This window comes from Pipistrellus kuhlii, unplaced genomic scaffold (genome assembly GCF_014108245.1).
Source record: "Pipistrellus kuhlii isolate mPipKuh1 unplaced genomic scaffold, mPipKuh1.p scaffold_m20_p_6, whole genome shotgun sequence".
Classification (NCBI taxonomy): Eukaryota; Metazoa; Chordata; class Mammalia; order Chiroptera; family Vespertilionidae; genus Pipistrellus; species Pipistrellus kuhlii.
The window spans coordinates 56,143,197-56,164,246 of NW_023425562.1; the positions used below are offsets into that span (position 1 = coordinate 56,143,197).

Sequence of the window (21,050 nt, forward strand, 5' to 3'; positions counted from 1 at the left end):
GATTCCATCCATTTTTTTTATGAACTTGCTTTGTACAGGAGAACACAAAGAACAATGAGTTGTGGTAGATTTTTAAAAAATATTTTTATTGATTTCAGAGAGAGGAAGGGAGAAGATATAGATAGAAACATCAATGATAAGAGAAAAATAATTGATCAGCTGCCCCCTGCATGCCTCCTACTGGGGATTGAGCTGGCAACCTGGGCATGTGCTCTTGAACTGGAATCGAACCTGTGACCCTTCAGTCTGCAGGCCGACACTCTATCCTTTGAGCCAAACCAACTAGGGCTATGGTAGATTTTTAATGGCCTGTTAAACCTATTATGGAAAGGATAATGTGTATGTGTGTGTGTGTGTGTGTGTGTGTGTGTGTGTGTGTGTGTGTCATTTTTTCAAATACAGATGGCATACAGTATATTAGTTTCAGGTGTTCATCCTAGTGTTTATATAACTTAAGTGATCATCCTAATAAATGTCATATCCATTCATAATTATTAGAATATTATTGACTATATTCCCTTTGCTGCATTTTATATTCCCATGACTATTCTGTTACTTCCAATTTGTACTTCTTAATTCTTTCATTTTTATCATCCAACCCCAAACCAGCTTTCCTACTTTCAACCATCACAATGTTATTAGTATATATGAGTCTCCTTCTCTTCTATTTTCTCATTAATTTGGCATCCACATGATGTGAATGTTGATATGCTTGAAGGTGTCCCAGAGGTACCTTACTCTGTCATAATTTTTTTGGATGCCTTTTTCTTTATGCTGTTCTGATTGGATGTTTTTTGCTTTCTTGTATTCCAAATTGTTGTTTTGATTATTGGTTTCATCTACTGTACTATTAATTTCCTTGTAAATTATTCTACATTTTAATTAGTGTATACTTCATTTATGAGTGTTGTTTTTTTTGTTATTTGTGTGTTGTTGTTTTTTCGGTTTCCATGTTCTTTTTTTTTTTTTTTTTTTTTTTTAAAGCTTTGGAAGTTCTATGTTCATCTACTCTTCCTCTAAGTTCATTGAACTTTCCTCTAAGTTTTGAACTCTGCATCTACTAGATTGTTTGTTTAGGTTTTGTTTTAACTTTTTTCTGCAGTTCTGTTCTTTCATTTTGGACATGTTTTGTCTCCTCATTTTGGAAAGATCTCTGTGTTTGTTTCCATGTATTAGGTTGAGCTGCTACATCTCTCAGGCTTGGAAGAGTGGCATAATGCAGTCTTGTAGCATCCAGTGGCATAGCCTCCTGTTTATCTGGGCTGATCAGTCTAGGTGCACCCCACCATATAGGCTATGTATATTCTCCTGTTGTAGTTGAGCCTTGATTGCTGTTGCAATTTCAATGAGAGGGATTTAGACCAAGGCTAATCAGTTGAAAAAATTTGCTGTGATCCTTGTGGAGGATTAGCTGTGCAGGACTCACCTTGTACAGCAGGACTTACTTCATTGTGGTTCTGGTGCCTGCTGAGTCTGCCCCTTGTGTTTGTTGCCTGTGCAGGTGGTTTAGTTAGTGGTTTGACATGGTCTGAAGGTGTCTGCCAGTTGTGCTGGCTTGGGGCTCCATGAAATGCAGGGCAAAGTCAACCAGTGCTTGTGTTCTATCTGGGTCACCTGGCATGATCTACGAAGGGACCTGCATATGTCTGCTACTTATGCTGAGGTTGGAGTTTCTGAGGCAAGGCCAAACTAAGAACTAAGGCCAGCTGACACTATTGCCAATCCTGGGGACACTTAGCAAGAGATATGGCATTTTCTGAAGCCAGATGCTGCTTGAGTATATGCCAGTCTATTTATATTGAAAAGCCAGTGAAAATAGCTTGGTGGGCCTACAAGTAGATGGTGTGGGGTCTCAGGAAATCTCCAGGGTGGGACAAGCAGTGTGAGCCAGGTAGATGGAGTTTTAGATATTGCACCTGCCTACCCGCTATGTGAGGAAAGGACTCAGAAAAGGAACAGTGGCTTCTACCAAAACTTCTTTTTGGAAGAAAGCTTCTGCAACTTTCATATTAATGCCAGGTACTTCGTTTCCTCCCTGTATATCCCTGGCTGATTTCAATTGCTCCCCTAGCACTGGAACTCAGAGGGAGTGATTGAGTATATTCATTTGTGGGCCCTTTTCATTTGGACGCCAGCAGCTATCCTTCATACTCAGCCATAATCCCCACTGGTTTTTATAGCAAGAACTAATGGGGACATCTATTCCTGATCCTGGAACCCTGGACTGGTGGGCCTAGTGTGGGGCTGGGACCCCCTAGCTCCTTAGAGTTGACGTGTGCAGCTGAAATGTCCCTCATGATTTTTCTTCACCCTGTGGGACCTGTCCATTCAACATCTTTGCACCTCCTGTCTCAATGAAGCTTCTCAGTGAAGCTTCTTCTTTATAACCTTAATTGTAGCACTTCTGCTCAACTAGGTGTCAGGTGGTTCTGAATGATGGTTTTTCTGTAGTTTCATACTGGAGAGAAGACTTAGTTGTATTTTTTACATGGTTGTGGGAGAATGCCAGTACCACATTTATTTTAACCACCATCTTGACCTGAAGGTTGCATGTGTGTTTTGTGTAATTTCCCAATTATATATAGAGCTCATGATGTTTTCCTATCCCTGATGTATGTCTTCAGCACTGTTGTCCCTCTGGTGCCTGAACACTTACTTCTTTTTCTTCACAGCTACCACAATACATTCACAGTGTATTGCCATTTCCTTAGTAATCTGTATTATTCAAAATAGAAACAAGTTCTTCAGGTGGCCGCAAGAAAACAAGACTGTAAGACTCACAGTACATTCATTTCTCTTCTGAGAAGAAAGTGAGAATTAGGAGTTATCCCAGTCATTTTGTAGTGTGCCAGGGAGGGTAAGCAAATGTGAGCAACTTTTCTTCTCTCTATGATATGATATTTTTATTTTGTACTTTCTGGGGGCTGTAGTGGTCTTGAGCTGGCTTCTGAAGTACTCTAAAAGGTAATTGGTTCAATAATTATTGGTAACTTAACATCTCCATAGAGGAAGAATGTTTTGGTGCTTCTATCCTGCTATCTCAAATCTTTTCTGTACATTTGAATTTAAAGAATATTTACCTGAGTGTAGTGTTTTATAATTAATTTGGTGTATTTCAGCTATATCTTCTCAAGTTACCCAAGACTTGTTGCCAAAGTCAGGCATAGAAGATTCATTCCACAAAATGTCCCAGGTAAGATACTGAAGGTGTGGCATTGAGAATTTACACTTAATGAAAGTTCTGTAGCGGGCAGGGGAATATGAAGAGAAAAAAGAATGTTATGACGGATGTAAGCAAATGGAGCAATTACCCATATAAAAATCTTATTGGCAAAATATTTTTAAAATATAAAACATGTTAAAATTTTCTACTCTAAGTCACTTATATTGGCATAACAATGTGTTTCTGAACTTAAAGTCCAAAGATATTTTTTTAAAAGTACATATTCTCTGAAGTTAAATTTGCAATATCAGAAAAGTAAACTAGTCCATTGTGCTGATAATTCATTGGATGATTTAATGTAGGATTTGATTAAGTAAAATAGTTCTAAAAAATTAGATATTGAAAAAATGAAGATAGAAATTATAACTATGAATTTGTAAATCCCTTAACCAAGTTTGCATTATTCTTTCACAGATACATATTCTTTCTTATTCCAGAGTCTTTAATTTTTATAAGTGTGTTAGGGTTTATATTCAACCATCTTGGTTCATTAGATAGCAGAATAGGTCATTGGAAACAACTTTACATGTGCAATATTAAATGCTATGACTAAAGGCCTTTCTATCTTCAATGATTACCAGAGTACACATAACGAAGAGGGAAGTCTCCAGTGCAATGAATCCTTGGAAAACATTAAACAAGAGTCAAATTCTGATAACCATCAGACAACTCAGCTTCCACAGATAAATGAGAAGTGTCCGAATGTCTTTGATAAAAGCTCAAATATTGTCATACCTCAGAATATTCATAGTGTAGAGAAGGCAGACAAATGTAGTGAATATGCCAACTCTTTTGACCAGTCATTAAATCTTACTGAACTTAAAAATACTGATATTGGGGAGGCACCTTTCAGGTGTAATCAGTGTGTGAGAGTCCTTAGTCAATTATCAAATGTATATATACATAAAAAAATCCGTGCTAGAGAGAAGCCTTACAAATGTAAAGAATGTGATAAGGTTTTTAAGTTGCATTCCCATGTTATTGAACAACAGACACTTCATACTGGAGAGAAGGTTTATAAATGTAGAGACTGTGGCAAAACCTTTAATAAGTGCTTAGAACTTAATGAATATCAGAGGCTGCATCCTGGAGAAAAGCCTTATAAATGTAGAGAATGTGGCAAAGCCTACAAGTGGTATTCGAGTCTTACCAATCATCAGAGAACTCATTCTGGAGAGAAGCCTTATAAATGTAGAGTATGTGGCAGAACCTTTAATGTGTTTTCAAGCCTGATTCGACATCAGAGTATTCATACTGGAGATAAGCCTTATAGATGTAGAGAATGTGGCAAAGCCTTTAACTGGTATTCAAGCCTTACTCGACATCAGAAAATTCATACTGGGGAGAAACCTTATGAATGTAGAGAATGTGGCAAAGCCTTTAACCGGTGTTCAGACCTTACCACTCATCAGAGACTTCATACTGGAGAGAAGCCTTATAAATGTGGAGAATGTGACAAAGCCTTTATCCGGAGTTCAAGCCTTACCCTTCATCAGAGAATTCATACTGGAGAGAAGCCTTATAAATGTAGAGAATGTGGCAAAGCCTTTACCCGGTGCTCAAAACTTACTGAACATCAGAGAATTCATTCTGTAGGGAGGCCTTATAAGTGTGGAGAATGTGGCAGAACTTTTAATGATTATTCAAGCCTTTTGAAACATGAGAGAAACCATGCTAGGGATAAGGCTTATAAATGTGAAGAATGTGGCAAATCCTTTAACTGGTATTCAAGCCTGACTCGACATCAGAGAACTCATACGGGCGAGAAGCCTTATAAATGTAGAGAATGTGACAAAGCTTTTTACCGGTGTTCAGACCTAACCAATCATTATAGAATTCATACTGGAGAGAAGCCTTATAAATGTGGAGAATGTGGCAAAGCCTTTAACTGGTATTCAAGCTTTACTCAACATCAGAGAATTCATCTGGAAAGAAGTTTTATAAATGTAGAAAATATGTCAAGGCCTTTACCCAGTGCTCAGAACTTACTTAACTTCAGAGAATTCACACTGGAGGAAGACCTTATAAATGTAGAGAATGTAGCAAACCCTTTAAACACTGTTCAAATCTTACCAGATATCAGGGGTCTCTTACTAGAGAGAAACCTTATAAATGATGAGAATGTGGCAGATCCTTTATCCTCTGCTTTAACCTTACCAAACATCTGAGAACGCATACCTGAGAAAAACTTTACAAATGTAAAGGGTGTGACAAAGCCTTTAACCTCTGCTATAGCTTTACTCAGTATTGGGGAATCCAAAACTGGATAGAAGCAATGCAAATGTAAATATTTTGGAAAAACCTTTAGCTATTGCCCAAATCTCACTAAGTATATAGATTCACACCAGAGGGAAGTGTAAAGAATGTGGAAAAGCCTTTCCCCTAGTGTTGGAACCTTAGTCCATATCACATAACTTATGCTAGACTGAAGCAATACAAATATAAAGAATGTGGCAAAATCTTTAACCATTAAACCTCACTAAACTTGAGAGTTCATAGTAGAGAGAAATAATGCAAACGTTAAAAATGCAGCAATGCCTGTATTTACCATTTATATCTTAATTAATAAATGAGAATTTATCCTGGAGAGAAACTTAAAAATTTGAAAAATATGGCAAACCCCTTTAAAGGACCTACAACCTTTCTCAATATCAGAGAATGCATACTGAAGATAAATTCTATATTTGTTATAAATGAAGAAAGATTTTTATCCAAAATATACACTTCAGAAAACCCCACAAAGCTGTAGCCAGTTTGTCTCAGTGGATAGAGCATCAGCCTATGGACTGAAGGATCTTAGGTTCAATTCCAGCCAAGGGCACACGCCTGGGTTGTGGCCTCAATCCCCAGTAGGAGGCAGCCAATCAATGATTTTCATCATTGATGTTTCTATCTCTCTATTCCTCTCTCTAAAACTCAATAAAAATATATTATATATAAAAAAGAAAATTCCATAGAATTTATCCTTTAAAGTGACTTTAAAGATCTAGAAAATCTAGGAAAGTAGTTAACCAAAATTAAATCTAAAATATCAGAAAATTCACAGTAAAAAGTAGTAAGTCAACACTTTTCAAATATGAGTAAATCTGAATACTTATTTTAGAGAACCCCATAAATAAAGTTATGTGGCTTTTTAGTAGGAATCAAAATACCAAGGATATGGATGTTTGAATAAATGTAATTGCTTACACTGTATCTTTTTTTTAATTATTATTATGACAGTATTTGTGATTTTTTGAAACAAAAGTATTAATTGGTTTAAAATTTCAATTCATTTCATGATTCTGTGAATGAGTGTAATGTGTATTTTGACCAGTGTAATATATTGGGTTTGTAATGCTCTATTTTGACTGTGTGAACTTAATATATTCTCATTGATAAAATGAATGAACATAAGTGTATTAACAGTGATGTGTAATGAATGAGGTGTTAACATGCCTTGAATGTTAATATTTCCTACCTCATTCACTATTGTGGGTAACATTTTGTAATGCACTGGAATGATATTACTAGAAGTCCCTTAACCTTAAATAATGTGTAGAATTTCCCCAGAATTGTGTCTTCTTCTTTCTGTTGTACTTACAGGGACATTTTGATAGTTGCAGTAAAGATCTAGTGGGAGTATCTGTAAGAGTTTAGCTAAAATACTTTATAATATTTCTGCATTGGTATTTGTCTTGTGTAGCTAAGGAACCTTGATTTGATTCCCTTTTCCCTCTAGTGCACACACAAGACACCAACTTACAGTGTCACAAGTAAATGTGTAAGTTTTCGATATAACTTCTCAAGAAGCCCTTGAATGCTATAGAGTTTTGTGTACCTCAGGGTCTTTATTTTGTATGCCGCATATATAAGATTACTGAAGAGTTTACCAAAACCTTGCTGATTTTCCTTCGAATAGAACAATCTGGACCTCAATTGAGAACCCCAGGGCACTACACATAGTATTCCTAACAAAGATATGCACTCTGGATCCTGCCACTCTCTGCCTGCATCCTGTCTTGGCCTCCCTGTGTAGCCCTTGCAGGCGTATTGTGTATTTCCTCCAGGCCTGTGAGTTATAAACTAGTTTTTGCCAATTTACCCTGTGGTCTCTGAGTTACCATTCAGTACCAGTGAGCTTTGCTTAACAAATGCTAATTTAACAAATCTAAAAAAATATGATTAGAAGCCCTATTTTTGGAATTCTGCATTATGATTACATTTTAGCCTATATATATTTTCTTCACTTCCTTTTTCTGAGCCTATATAACAGGTTTGCATGGTTTTGATATGCACTGCATGTAATATGTAAGTATAGTAACAAAGATGTAATTTAGTAGTAAGAGGATTAATGAGGAAGAAGTGGGTGTGTATGTGTGTGCACATATCTTTAGAAAAAAGGATCAAAATTAGTAATTTAAAAATATATGTTGATTTACTAGTAAGCTAGAAATCTTATAGGTTTATAATGTGAATCATCTTCGATACATTACAGTGAATTTCTTACTCCCAAATCTGATGATTCTTGGTCTGAGAATCTCCCACTACAGTTCTGTTTGTTTACATTTCTGTGTCTCATGTAAGATATAACATGTGTTTTTCTTATTCCATAGTGGATGAAATGTTGCTTATAGGTTGTGCTTGGAGATTTTAAGAATGGCTTTCATTGAATTCAATGGTGTATAGAAATATCCTGAAAATGGTAATAATTGGATTAATGAGCTTATGAAGTTGTAGTTTGTTTAATACACTTTATTTCATTCTTTCTATTAAAGAGAAACTATGTAAGTGAACATTTCTTTAGTTGTTTTTACTTATTGATGTCACCAAAGTTATTCACTCTTTTCTGACAGTTTGTTTAGTTGAAAACATGATAATGTCCCAAATCATAATATTGTTTTGATAGTTATATGAAAGGAATAAACACTTAGGACACTACTTAGTATGTAATAGATAACTCCATAATTAGGAGGAAAATATTCCAATAGAAGTGATGTAGTTTTAAGAAGATGTAAAAATATTCAGGATGGAAAATTGATATGAATTAAACATGTGGAGGGGATACCTGTTTCCATGATACAAAACTGGCTCTAAAATTAAGATAAATTTCTTTTATTTTTTTATTTTTTAATTATTTCCAGTTCTTTTATTTCTTTTTATTCTCAGCTACATGGACATCCGAGCCATTGTCCTTTGAAGTGCTATGGCTATACCATCTCATTATTCTCCCCATCCCATATCATTCTTGTTAATCATTAAAGGTACTGATCAGTAGTTTAGAATGTATACCGTGGTGTGAGAAGCATCAGAATGTGTTGAAAATTTTGGATTATCTATATATATCTATATCTATATCTATCTATCTATCTATCTATCTATCTATCTATCTATCTATTTATCATCTATGTATTATATATGAAAGTCTAAGTGACTGAACAACTGAATGACCGAATGACTTAACGACTAGTCACTATGACTTGCATTGACCACCGAGGGCAGACGCTCAATGCAGGAGGTGGCCCCTGGTGGTCACTGTGCCCCAAACCTCCCACGGTCCCTCCTCCAAAGTGGCCGGCCCCATCAGCCCTGATCCCAGCCAACCTCCCTCAGCCCCAATTGGCCTCAATCGCCGGCCAGGCCAACAGACCTCACCCATGCACAAATTTGTTCACTGGGCCTCTAATATGTTTTGTAAAAACGAGAGCTCATAACTCTTAATTTCATGATGAAGTCTTTCTTTCTGAATGTGAGTACTGGGAAACATCAGAGTAGCATGTGTGTATTTGAAAATGGGAATTATCTTCCTGGTTTCAATATTTGTTAGAATCCTAAAGAATTTTTATTTATCCTGAAACCCGTTTGGCCCAGTGGATAGAATGTCGGCTTGCAGACTGAAGGGTCCCAGGTTCAATTCCGGTCAAGGGCATGTACCTTGGTTGCAGGCACATCCCCAGTGGGGAGTGTGCAGGAGGCAGCTGATCAATGTTTCTAACTCTCTTTCTCTCTCTCTTCTTCTGTAAAAAAAAAATCAATAAAATATATTTAAAAATAAAAAGAATTTTTATTTACTGTTACATCATCATCATTTCCTTTACTGCAGTGGAACCCAGACAAATTAATCGGAATATAGACAATTGATCATGCTTTTAAAAAAATATGTGGTCTTATTGATTTTTAGAGAAGGAGAGGGATAGAGAGATAGAAACAGAAATGAAAGAGAAACATTGACCAGCTGCTTCTTGCACAGCTTACACTGGGAATCGAGCCCACAACCCAGGCATGCTCCCTCACCAGGTATAGAACCTGTAACCTCTTGCTGCATGGGATGATGCTCAACCAACTGAGCCATACTAGCTGGGCTGTTGATCATTCTTTCTAAGTATTCCAGAAACCATAGTAGCTTTTGATTTGAAATATTTTCTTCATGATTTTGGGTGCAAACTTATGTATGTCACTGCATGGCCATAAGTGTGTCTGTTTGCACCATATGTCCATTGAGTATCTTCCAGTCCATCACTGTCGGCCAGGATTTCTAGCTAGGCAGAGCTTATAGTAAAAACCCAGTGTCCTGTTCTGGATCTTGCATGTGCTGGTTAATATGATAGTTTATGTACATATGTCAGCTCAAAAGAACAATACAAATATCACATAAAGTACAGATATTGGATACTGTCCTGAACTTCCTGACATAGCTATATACTTACTATATGCAGCATCATACTGATGTTTTATGTGCCAGGCCAGCTCAGCCAAGGGTTCGGTAAGCCTGAGGGTGTTTGGAGAAGGACTGAAGAAAAGACAGACAAAAATAAATAAATAAATAAACTGGATCTAGCCGAAACCGGTTTGGCTCAGTGGATAGAGCGTCAGCCTGCGGACTGAAAGGTCCTGGGTTCGATTCCGGTCAAGGGCATGTACCAACAGGAGGTGTGCAAGAGGCAGCTAATCAATGATTCTCTCTCATCGATGTTTCTAACTCTATCCCTCTTCTCTCTGTAAAAAATCAGTAAAAAAATATATTTTAAAAAATAAATAAACTGGATTTAGGTGGATCTCCTGTGCCTGGCTGATGCCACAGAGAGAGATCCAGAAGGCAAGCTGAGCCTTTATTTTATAGCCAGAGGTAAACAAAGTAGTAATCACCATTGTTACAATATTCTTGTGACTTTCACTTGTTTTGGCAGTACTTGCTGCACTTCCCACAGCCCATTAGCTACCAAGATAGGATCTAGGGAGCATCATAAGGTCAAGCTTAATTATCCTAAGAGGGCTGTGCCCTCTAAGCTGGGACTTGTTTGTGACTTTGCCAACAGGTCAGTCTGAGGCTTAACCCTCTAACTGCTCCCTACAGTTTTGTGTTGAGAACTTTCTACCTGGGGATTTGTTCCACCATTTTTATCCTGTTACAGCTCAAAGTACAGAGCTGAACACATTCATAGAAACAGTATCTTAGCTAGATGGGTGTTGCTCCATTTCTGGTATAAAAGTGAGGAGTTATGAGGAGGTCTAGCAATGCAAATGACAGATAAATCAAGTTTTTCTATTCAGCTGGTCATTACAAAAACAATGAAGCATTCATGGTGCTTACTGTGCAGGAACTTATCTTCTAGAGTAGGGGTGTCGAACTCAATCAGAGAAGGGGCCAAAATCTAAAATCCAGCCTAAATCGCGGGCCGAATGGTTTACTGAACAGTCATAAACTGTCATTGTGATGGAAACGCAGCGGAGTGCAGTGATGACAGCGCGGTGCGGGCCACATTGCAAGGCCTGGCGGGACGGATTTGGCCCGAGGGCCTTGTGTTTGACACGTGTTCTAGAGCAATTGACTCACTAAATGGTCGAATTCATGATTGTGAGGTCAGTACCAGGAAGAGGTGGTCCACTGGAATCTGGCTTATTTTTGGTCAATTTCCTTTACCTATTATGGGAAATCTGATGTCACATTTTGAAAGGCTATCAACAGGCAAAAGAGGTGTTTATTTTTAGTAGTAGTATTCATATCTGTATTTCTTTTACGTAAATACAAACTAGTTTCAAATACAGTAGTCTCAAAAAACTCTCTATGAGTATACATGAAATTATATGTTATTCTTTAAAACATACTATTAGTGCCGAAACCGGTTTGGCTCAGTGGTAGAGCGTCGGTCTGCGGACTGGAGGGTCCCAGGTTTGATTCCGGTCAAGGGCATGTGCATTGGTTGTGGGCACATTCCCTGTGGGGGGTGTGCAAGAGGTAGCTGGTCGATGTTTCTCTCTCATCGATGTTTCTAGGTCTCTATCTCTCTCCCTTCCTCCTCTCTGTAGAATATCAATAAAATATATTTTAAAAAAATAATAAAATAAAACATACTATTAGTGCCACACTGGCATGGCTCAGTGGTTAAACATTGACCTATGAACCCAAAAGTTCACAGTTTGATTCCTGGTCTGGGCACATGTCCAGGTTGCAGTCTTGATCCCAGTGTGGGGTGTGCAGAAGACAGTCAATCAGTGATTTTCTCTCATCATTGATGTTGTCTCTCTGTCTCTCTGTCTCTCTCTCCCCCCCCTTCCTTTATCTCTGAAATCAACAAAAAATATGAAAACATTTTTAATATACTATTAGCTTGAACAGAATAAAATAATATAAACCAAAAAAGTTAAGTTTTTTGTGCAAGCCTAGGAAAGCCAAACTGAAAATAAGAAGTAAGAAGGAAAGTGGAGGACCCACTGTCTGCCTCACAGGTGCCCATATACAAATCTTCTGGGTTTTGTCCAGGTCCACAGGCATGTGGCATTTTATACAACAATAAAGAACTCTTAGAAAGAGAAACTAAAAAACCCCCCACCAATCCCATTTACTATTGAGGGGGGCGGGGGGGATAATCTTAACCAAGGAGTTATAAAGCCTCTATTTGGAAAACTATAGGACACTGAAAAAAGAAATAGCGGAAGATACAAACAGGTGGAAGCATATATCGTTTCATGGAGTTTTAAGATTTAACATCATTAAAATGTCCATACTACCCAAAAGCAATCTCTAGATTCAATACAATACATATCAAAATACAAACAGCATTGTTCATAGACCTAGAACAAATTCCAAAAATTCATATGGAACCAAAAAAGACTCCATATAGCCTTAGCTATCTTTAGAAAATGATCACATGGGATATCAAACTATACTACAAAGCCATTGTCTTAAGAAAAAGAAAATAAAAAAAAGCCTGGTACTGGCACAAGAACAGGCATATATAGAAATGGAAAAGAACAGACACCCCCAAAAATTACCACACCATATAGTTAATTTGACTAATGAGGTGAGAGCATTCAGGGAGTAGAGACAGTCTCTGCAATAAATGGTTTTGGAAAAATTGGATGGTACATGCAAAAAAAACAAAACAAAATTAGAACATCAAATTATATCACACACAAGAATAAAGTGAAAATGAATAAAATATTTAAATTTAAGCCACACAACCAGAGAAATCCTAAAAGAGAACAGAAGCCATAATATCTCAGACCTCTCACATAGCATTATTTTTGCTGATACATCTCCTAGGTTAGGGAAACAAAGGAAAAAATATATGAATGGGACTATATGAAACTAAAAAGCTTCTGCACAGCAAAATAAACCATTAAAGTGAAAAGAGAGCCAAAGCCAGTTTGGTTGAGGGAATAGAGCATCAGTTTTCAGACTGAAAGGTCCCAGGTTCGATTCCGGTCAAGGGCATGTACATTGGTTGTGGGCACATCCTCAGTAGGGGTGTGCAGGAGGCAGCTGATCGATGTTTCTTTCTCATCGATGTTTCTAACTCTATCGCTCTCTCTTCCTCTCTGTAAAATCAATAAAAAATATTAATAAAAAGAGGACATACAGATGATCAATGGACATAGGAAAAATGATTAATGTCAGTAATCTTCAGAGAAATGCAAATTAAGACAACAGTGAGGTATCACCTCTCACCTATTAGAATTGTTATGCATCAGTGAATCAACAAACAAGTGCTGATGAGGATGTGGAGAAAAAGGAACCCTAGTTCACTGCTGGTGGGAATGCAGACTTGTGCAGCCACTGTGGAAAATAATAAGCAGTTTCCTCAAATAATTAAAAATGGAACTGCCTTATCACCCATCCATACCACTTATGGGAATATACCCTTAGAATCTTAAAACACCATCAGAAAGAATATTTGCACCTCTGTGTTCATAGCAGCAGCATTTCCAACAGCTAAGATCTAAAAATAGCCCAAGTGCCCATCATTAGATGAGTGGATAAAAACCCTGTGGTACATTAATACCATGGAATACTATGCAGCAGTAAAAAAAAAAAAAAAAAAAAAAAAAAAAAAAAAAAAAAAAAAAGGCTCTCTTACCCTTTGGGACAGCATGGAGGAACCTGGAGATTATTATGCTGTCTGTCTCTCACCTTTCCTTCCACTCCCTCTAAAAATCAGTGGAGAAAATGTCATTGGTTGATGATAAACAAAAAGAAGAAGGAGGAGGAGGAGGAGGAGGAGGAGGAGGAGGAGGAGGAGGAGGAGGAGGAGAGGGAGAAGAAGAAGAAATAATAATGAATTGGACCCTGGCTGGTGTGACTCTGTTGATTGAGTGTCATCCTTGCACTGAAGGGTTGCTGGTTTGAATCACAACCAGGGCACATGCCTGGGTTGCTTTCTTGTCACGTCAATGTTTCTCTCCCCATCTCCCTTTCCCTCTCAGAAAAGTCAATAAAAATATTTTTTAAAAGAATGAATTGGGAAATGTATTTTTCCAAGGGTCTAACATTACTGAAGTTCAGCAAATATATATCTAAAAAAAGGCCCAAAATATGTATTTGTGTCAAAATTCTTATACAAATTTCAATACTTGGGAGATCATCATGATATTAAGTTTGGAATAAAATCTTACAACTTTTATGAGTCATGATGTTCAAACCTTACAAAATATTAGGTCACTTAAATGTAATAAATGTTGAAAGTGTATAATGCATAATCTTAGGAAACACCACATAATGTACTAATATATGGCAATGACACCTTTAAATTTATTATATGTTAAAGGAATTTTTATCCAAAATGCCTTTATCTCATCAAAAATTTTTATTGGCATATGTAGGGATTTGAGAGAAACATGCATTTCATGATGGGTATTATCTACACCAATAAAAGAGAGAAATATGCAAACTGACCATCACTTCATGATGCCCACCAGCCAATCAGAAATGAGTATGCAAATTAACCCAACAAAGATTGCAGCAGCCCTATTCCCCAGCTGCTCCAAGGCTCTGGGCAGCATGCATGCAGGCACGGAGTGTCTGTGCTAGGTGGGACAGGACGCCTGCTATGAGGTGGAGGGCTGGAGGCAGAGGGAGCTATAGGAGTGAAAATGGAAGGCTGAAGGCGGCAGCCAGAGTGAAGGCCTGGGTGCCAGAGGAAAACTAGTGCCAGCAGCCAGGGGAAGGAAGGCCTATTGCACAAATCTTCATGCAACGGGCCTCTAGTCTTATATAATAAAGAGGCAATATGCAAATTGACCCTCATGCCCTTGCACAAGATGGCTGCCCCTATGTGGTCAAAGATGGCTGCCACAAGATGACTGGCAGGGGAGGGCAGTTGGGGGCAGCCACACCTGCAGGGGAGGGCAGTTGGGGGCGACCAGGCTGGTAGGCAGAATCAGTTAGGGGCAATCAGGCAGGCAGGCAAGCAAGCGGTTGGGAACCAGCAGTCCCGGATTGTGAGAGGGATGTTTGACTGCCGTTTAAGCTATATAGGGATCAGGCCTAAACTGACAGTTGGACATCCTCCGAGGAGTCCCTGATTGGAGAGGGTGCAGGATGGGCTGAGGGACACCAACCCCCAGTGCATAAATTTCATGCACCAGGCCTCTAGTTTCATATATATATATTCCCTTAAAGTTTATTGAAAGTTTAAGAGACCTTTGGAAGTTTGATAAGATTGCTTAACTTCCTGTAGGGTTCATCTAAAAGAGGATAAACACTCTACCGAATGCCTTTAGAAATGTTGCAAAAATATCCTATAGATGAAAACAAATTCAAGTGTCTACTAGAAAGGTATATATATATTCTTTACTGCATTTATTATCCACTCCGACAGAACCTCAGTGAATAGAAAACAAACACAAAAATCTAAAGTATAAAAAATAAATAGATAAAAATACTCTTTCTTCTTACTCTTGGATAAATAGAAGTTTGAGATTGCATTATAAATATAGTAGAAATAATGACAAATGAATTACAATATCACAGAAGTCTATCTCAACATAGGTATTTGAGTTTATCATTCCTTTCACGTGTTGAATATGTAAATAATAATAATACAATTTATATCTATTTTGTAAAATTTATTGCTGTAATTAAAAAACACACACACACACACACACATAGATGATGACTTAAAATATCACGTGCTTCATCCCTTCATATCTTGTCCTTATAAAATTCTCTGCAACTGAGCACAGGACAGCACAGGGTGCATGGGGACTAGTAATGGAAATGGTGTCTTGGCAGATGTTGGTATGTGATGGCATGTTTTTCAAAGGTAGAATTTGTAATTTCATACAGGTAGAATTTGTAATTTTACCTTCATGTTCACATCATCTGCACAGACTCCTTGCTTCATGAAATTGCTTATTTGGATGGTTATCGTTCCCTCACAACGTGCTAGGCAAGTCCAGGCTCCCAGAACTCGGAGCTGGAGTTCAGCTGGCATCTCTGCCAAGAAGCGCAGGTGGGTCCAATAGCGGTTTTGAGTAAATCCGCTGTCAGCCTGTTTAAAAAAAAACACCAAAAAACATTTTAGGTTTCAAAATAAGATGAAACATCTACTTAAAGTGGGCAGGAAATAGCCCTGCTTCACAGGCCAAAAAGACATTGAACACACTGGAGCCGGGGCCCAGCCAGAATCGCTGCAAGCTGACCCTGGCCACCATTCCGGGGGCTTGGCTCCCGCTCCAGCAATCAAGGCGGCTCTGGGCCCCGTCCCACCACCTTCTTTTTTTGGGCGAAGGCCTGCCACAGCCTTTCGCCCGTCCTGTCACTCTCAAGCAGGCTGACCCTCAGAGACTGAGGGCACGCCATGGGTAAGGTGACCAGATTTTAACATTGGTAAAGCGGATACCATTGCGGGGGTGGGGGGTGGGGATTCTTGATTAAAAATTTGGTCTATACGGAGCCCTTCCCTAGCTTGTCGTGCATTCTGTCCAAAAATCGGGACTTTTTTAAAACGCCGCAGGACACGGGACAAATTGTTAAAAATTGGGACTGTCCCGCCAAAAGTGGGACGTCTGGTCACTTTAGCCATGGGGTTGAGTGCCGCCTCAAATCCCCATCCCGGGCTCAGCCGCGCCCTCCCCTTCCCGGGGGAGGAGATGCGGTAGCCCGGCCCCGCCCCGCCTCTCCGTGTCTCCGAGCCCCGCCCACCGCCCCGAGCCCCGCCCCCGCCCCTGTCGTCTCCAGGCGCGCACGCGCAGTTTCTTGTAAACCCGGAAGCGGTTTAGGCAGAGGGAAGGTAACGGCGGCTTACGGTTTTTCTCATTTAAACCCGAGCATCCCCACCCCAGGTCCTATACAGGTGAGTCCTGGGGGTCGCGGCGGACTTTGAAACGCCCAGACCCGGTCTCCCAGGGCGGCAAGTCTCGCGTCCCCGGGGAAGGTTGGGACCCTTAGGGTTTTGCTTTTGCGTTGAGGTCTCCGCGTTAGTTTCTGGTTAAACTCTTTCGGCGTCCGCCCTGCTTGTGAACTTTCCTTCTTGGGGCCACGGCACACCGCCCGCCAGCGCTTAGTTCTCCTGCCTAAAACCTTCCACGGGAGAGCCTTCCCACCCTAGGCCAGTTCCTAGATTCCCCCTTGGCCTGGGATTCTACAGCCATCCTCCCCCACCATCTACAATATTTAGGGACTCCCCCCAACTCTTCATTTAGTCACTAAAAGGCCAGATGCCAAGGAAGGGCACACGTTTCCGTGAGATGTGATTTAGGCTAGAAAAACACTGAGGTCCCAATGGTACCCTTCAGGGTCTGGGCCACGGGTAGTGTGTGGGTTCTTGGCTTGGAGTAGGAAAAATTTCACAGCAGGAGCCCAGGTGGCTTCGAGAGTGTGTTTATTAGAGCTGGGGACAGTGAAATGAAAGAAGGGCTTAGGATAAAAGAGGCAACAGGAGAGAACCTATGTCCGCCTGCTTTAGCTGAGAAAGTGAAATTGGTGATAGCAGTGAGCAAAAAAGTCGGCCCTGGACGCAGCAGGTTCAGGGGGCAAACCTCAGACAAGCTGCTGCTGCCCATGCTTCCCTGCCTGCAAGTCTCACCTGGGTGGCCCCTTGGCTTTTAGGAGATGTTGCCTGTGGAGGAAGAAGTCAGGGAAGGGAAAGGTGTAGGTGTGGGTGGGGCGTTCTCCAGCATTACCTGGATCCTTTGCCTTGAGGCTCTTTTTAAAATCTGTCCTTGGCACGCAGGAATCCTAGGGGAGATCTCAGGGGAGGGTCTTTACAGAACAGTCAGTAGCTTTTCAGATGTGTCCTTTTTTCATACATTGATTCATCAAAATGTGAGTAAAGGGGCCAGGGTTACTTTCTGGTTAGTTTTGTTTTCAAGAATGTCATTGAAGGTGGACTGGGACCCAGGAGCGGGGGCCCTGGGACAGTCTGGAATGTGTAAGTCATTTGCTCCTAAGAGTCCTGGGTTAGGGAAGATAGAGCCTGTGAAGTATTGGCTGGCTGTGAGTTCTTCAGTGTTGGTCTTGTCTGATGATTTTGTCTGTTTCCCTTTTTCCACTTGTCAATGACTTTCCCTACCTTATTACTAGGAAGCAGTGCCTTCAAAGGGGAGGCCAGGAAGAGGCCTAATTCAGGGAGAGGAGGATTATGAGAAAGAGATCAAGTAGTGAGAGGGCCAAACAGTCAGTGGGGGGAGTGAGAGGGCCAAACTGTCAGTGAGGGGTCCATAGAGAGATGGCTAAGTTGAGAATTTGGGATCGCCTTATAAAGCAATGGTAAGTGTGATAGAGGAACTCGGGAAAGTAGCAAATAGAGAACCATGGGGGAATGGGAGAAGTGCAAACACTTGAAGGGGAGCAAAAAGGAGAGGAGACCTTGGTTAGCAGAAGTGGGGGCCACAAAGCACAAGTTGCTTCAGATTGTTAAAGGGAGACCCCCCGGGTGGGCTGGGCTGCCAATAAGGAAGTCAGGGTTGAATCATATTAGGTGTTTATTGAGAAGGTCAGTCAATCGAGAAGACAGGGCGCTTACAAGCATCAAATCCTGACTTCCAGCAAGGTGCAGGGGATGGGAATATAAAGAGGAAGGGGTGAGGATGAGGCTGGGAAGGAATGCAGCTACGGAATGGAGGTCCTCAGCTATTGTCATCAGAGGATGAGATGATGCTTTGACTCCTGGTGGGTCAGTCTGACCCTGCTTATTGGTTCTGCTTCAGTCCAGTTCTGCTGGATTCGCCTTCCTAATGACTTGCAAAGGCCTTGAAAAGGAGTTTAAGAACAACTTAACCCCCTATTCACATAAGTATATGTATTCTAAGATTTAAAATAATAGGATTACTTTTCAAATTAGTTCAGGTGCTCCATCAGATTGTAAGTCTGCCTATCAAGATGGAGTCAGGAGAAACGAGTTGGGTGAGACCAGTGCAGGAATGGAAAGGGAGAAAGGGATGACAGCAGAGGCAGAAACAGCACTGAGACCTTAGCCAGGTGGGGGTATTGGAGTTTTTTGTGTTTTTAATAAAAAATGTATTTTTATTGATTTCAGAGAGGAAGGGATAGGGAGAGACAGAAACATCAATGAGAGAGAATCATTGGTTGGCTGCCTCCTGCACGCCCCCTACTGGGGATTGAGCCCACAACCTGGGCATGTGCCCTTGACTGGAATCGAACCAGGATGCTTCAGTCCACAGGCTGACGCTCTGTTCACTGAACCAAACCAGCCAGGACTTGAAGTTTTAATCAATACCTTGGAATAGTTCCCTTTTTAAAGATAGGATCCTTAAAGAGATAATCAGGTTAAAATAAGAGCATCAATAGTGGGCCCTCCATTATGTCCTCAGGAAAAGCAGAAATCTGGCCCTGGCTGGCATGGCTCAGTTGCTTGAGCATTGTTTCGGCCTGTGCACTGAAAGGTCACCAGTTTGATTCCTGGTCAGGGGACACAAGTTTCATTTTTGTTGGCTAGAGGCTATGGATGGATATTTTCTCACACTTTGATACTTCTGCCTATCCCTCTCATTCTCTCTCAAGAAGATCATTAAAAAAAAAAAAAAAAAGAAAGAAAGAAAAATTCTGGACATAGAGGTATGCACAGAGGAAAAAGGTACTACTTTTTTTCTTCCCCAGAACACTGGTGATATAAACTGGTTCAGTGTTAATGAGAAATAATGACTTGAGCCTATTTACCTGCTTACCCGCAGTCAAAAGCATAAACTTCCCCATGAAGATTCAGGGCTTCTCTGAGGGTTTATTATATTATAGTGAATCTGTTGTATTTTAGTCATTTCTTTTCTATTTCTTTCTTAACAATTGTGTTTGTTAGATTGCATCAGATTTGGGGGCTTTTTCTCCTCTTAATGTAATCCTATTTCCTTCCTTTACGTTTAATCATATGACTATTAAGCTTATAGATTTTTAAACTTATGTGTCATAATTAAGTACTTTTAATGTATTAACCGTGTATAAATCTAGGTTTAGAATTCCCACAAGATCGTCAAACCCACAGGAACAGACATTAGAGGAAAGATTAGTGTTGCCAGAGGCTAGGGAGACTGGAAATGGAGTTGCTATTTAGGGATACAAATTTTTATTTTTTTGAAGATGAATAAGTTCCAGAGATCGTTGGTACAACAGTGCGATTATATTGTACACTTAAAATTTTATAGTAAGGGTAGAGCCCACGTGAAGTGTTCTTGCCATATTACAATGGTAACAAGAACAACAATTAATATGTATTTCGGGGTCAGTTGGAGAAAGTGAAAATGAGTGGGTTGTGAATACTCTCATATCTTGACAGGCTTCTAGCTTATGCTCCTTTGGTTCATTTTCAAACAAAGCTGTAATGTTAAACAAAGCCTTTCTTCTCCTTGTCCTTCGGAGACTGAGGCTCCACTCATCTGTGGGCAGTGGGTCAGGCAGAAGATTTTCCTGTTGTTCCACTTGGTCCATTGTAGGGGACGGGGCAAATTCCTGGGGACTCAGGATAGTTTGGGAAGGATTCTGAGGCAGGCCCCTCACACAACCCTGTTGCAACCAGGTGATTTCCCCCTCCCTGTTGCACTTGCAAAATGCCCCGGAACCTGGTCATGTGATGTGGGAGCCCCTTTTCACGTCCCGAGTGGTCCAGGGTTCCTGTTCAGGGTTCAGGTTCTGGAGAAGGCCGCACACAAAATGAAGAAAGACTAGAAAATGATTAATTTGGGAAATGGAGGGCCAGGTGGGAGCCCACCTCTAGGGGGAGGACTACCACTGCTCTGGCCTTACTATCCCTTTTATTAAGGTTATGAGATTTACCCATAAAAATCCATTCTTATTAGGCAGGAAATTCCAATAATAGAAAATCAGGAAGAATTTACAGATGACTAACAGGTGGAGGCTGCTTTAACAACCAATGTCTCAACTAAGCAATGAGTGATTAGTTCCGACCATTCAGAGCAATTAAGGTTGACCAGGCTTTCGGATTCCCTTTTCACATTTCTCTATTAGTGACAATGATCAGTTCCAGCAATGCCCATTCCAGAACAACTCCAGCTCTGGGAATCCACCCTGGGATCCTGTCCTTCTAGAATCTATTGTAGAAGTTCCTAGCCCAACTTCTTACGCAGGTCTCAGGTGTGTTGTGTCTAGTATCTCCCT

General features: G+C 40.1%; 2 protein-coding genes across 5 annotated transcripts in view; both read left to right on the forward strand.

The window, feature by feature from the left end:
• Window positions 1-6,084, forward strand: part of LOC118708342 (zinc finger protein 420) — a 38,367-nt gene extending 32,283 nt beyond the window's left edge. For 3 of the 4 annotated variants that reach the window (XM_036419636.2, XM_045574329.1, XM_045574328.1), the window contains one exon: window positions 4,452-6,084. In XM_036419636.2, the coding sequence (XP_036275529.2) occupies window positions 4,452-5,391 (940 nt within the window). In that variant the 3' untranslated portion in view covers window positions 5,392-6,084. Of the gene's footprint in view, window positions 1-3,119; window positions 3,194-3,804 lie in introns of all 4 variants that reach the window. The other variant, XM_045574330.1, reaches the window with a different exon arrangement.
• A 10,592-nt stretch (window positions 6,085-16,676) lies between these two features.
• The window catches only part of LOC118708345 (zinc finger protein 85), a 47,575-nt gene continuing 43,201 nt past the window's right edge, over window positions 16,677-21,050 (forward strand). Inside the window, 1 exon segment of the mRNA XM_045574331.1 lies at window positions 16,677-16,776. The gene's annotated coding sequence lies outside the window, so the exon portion shown is untranslated.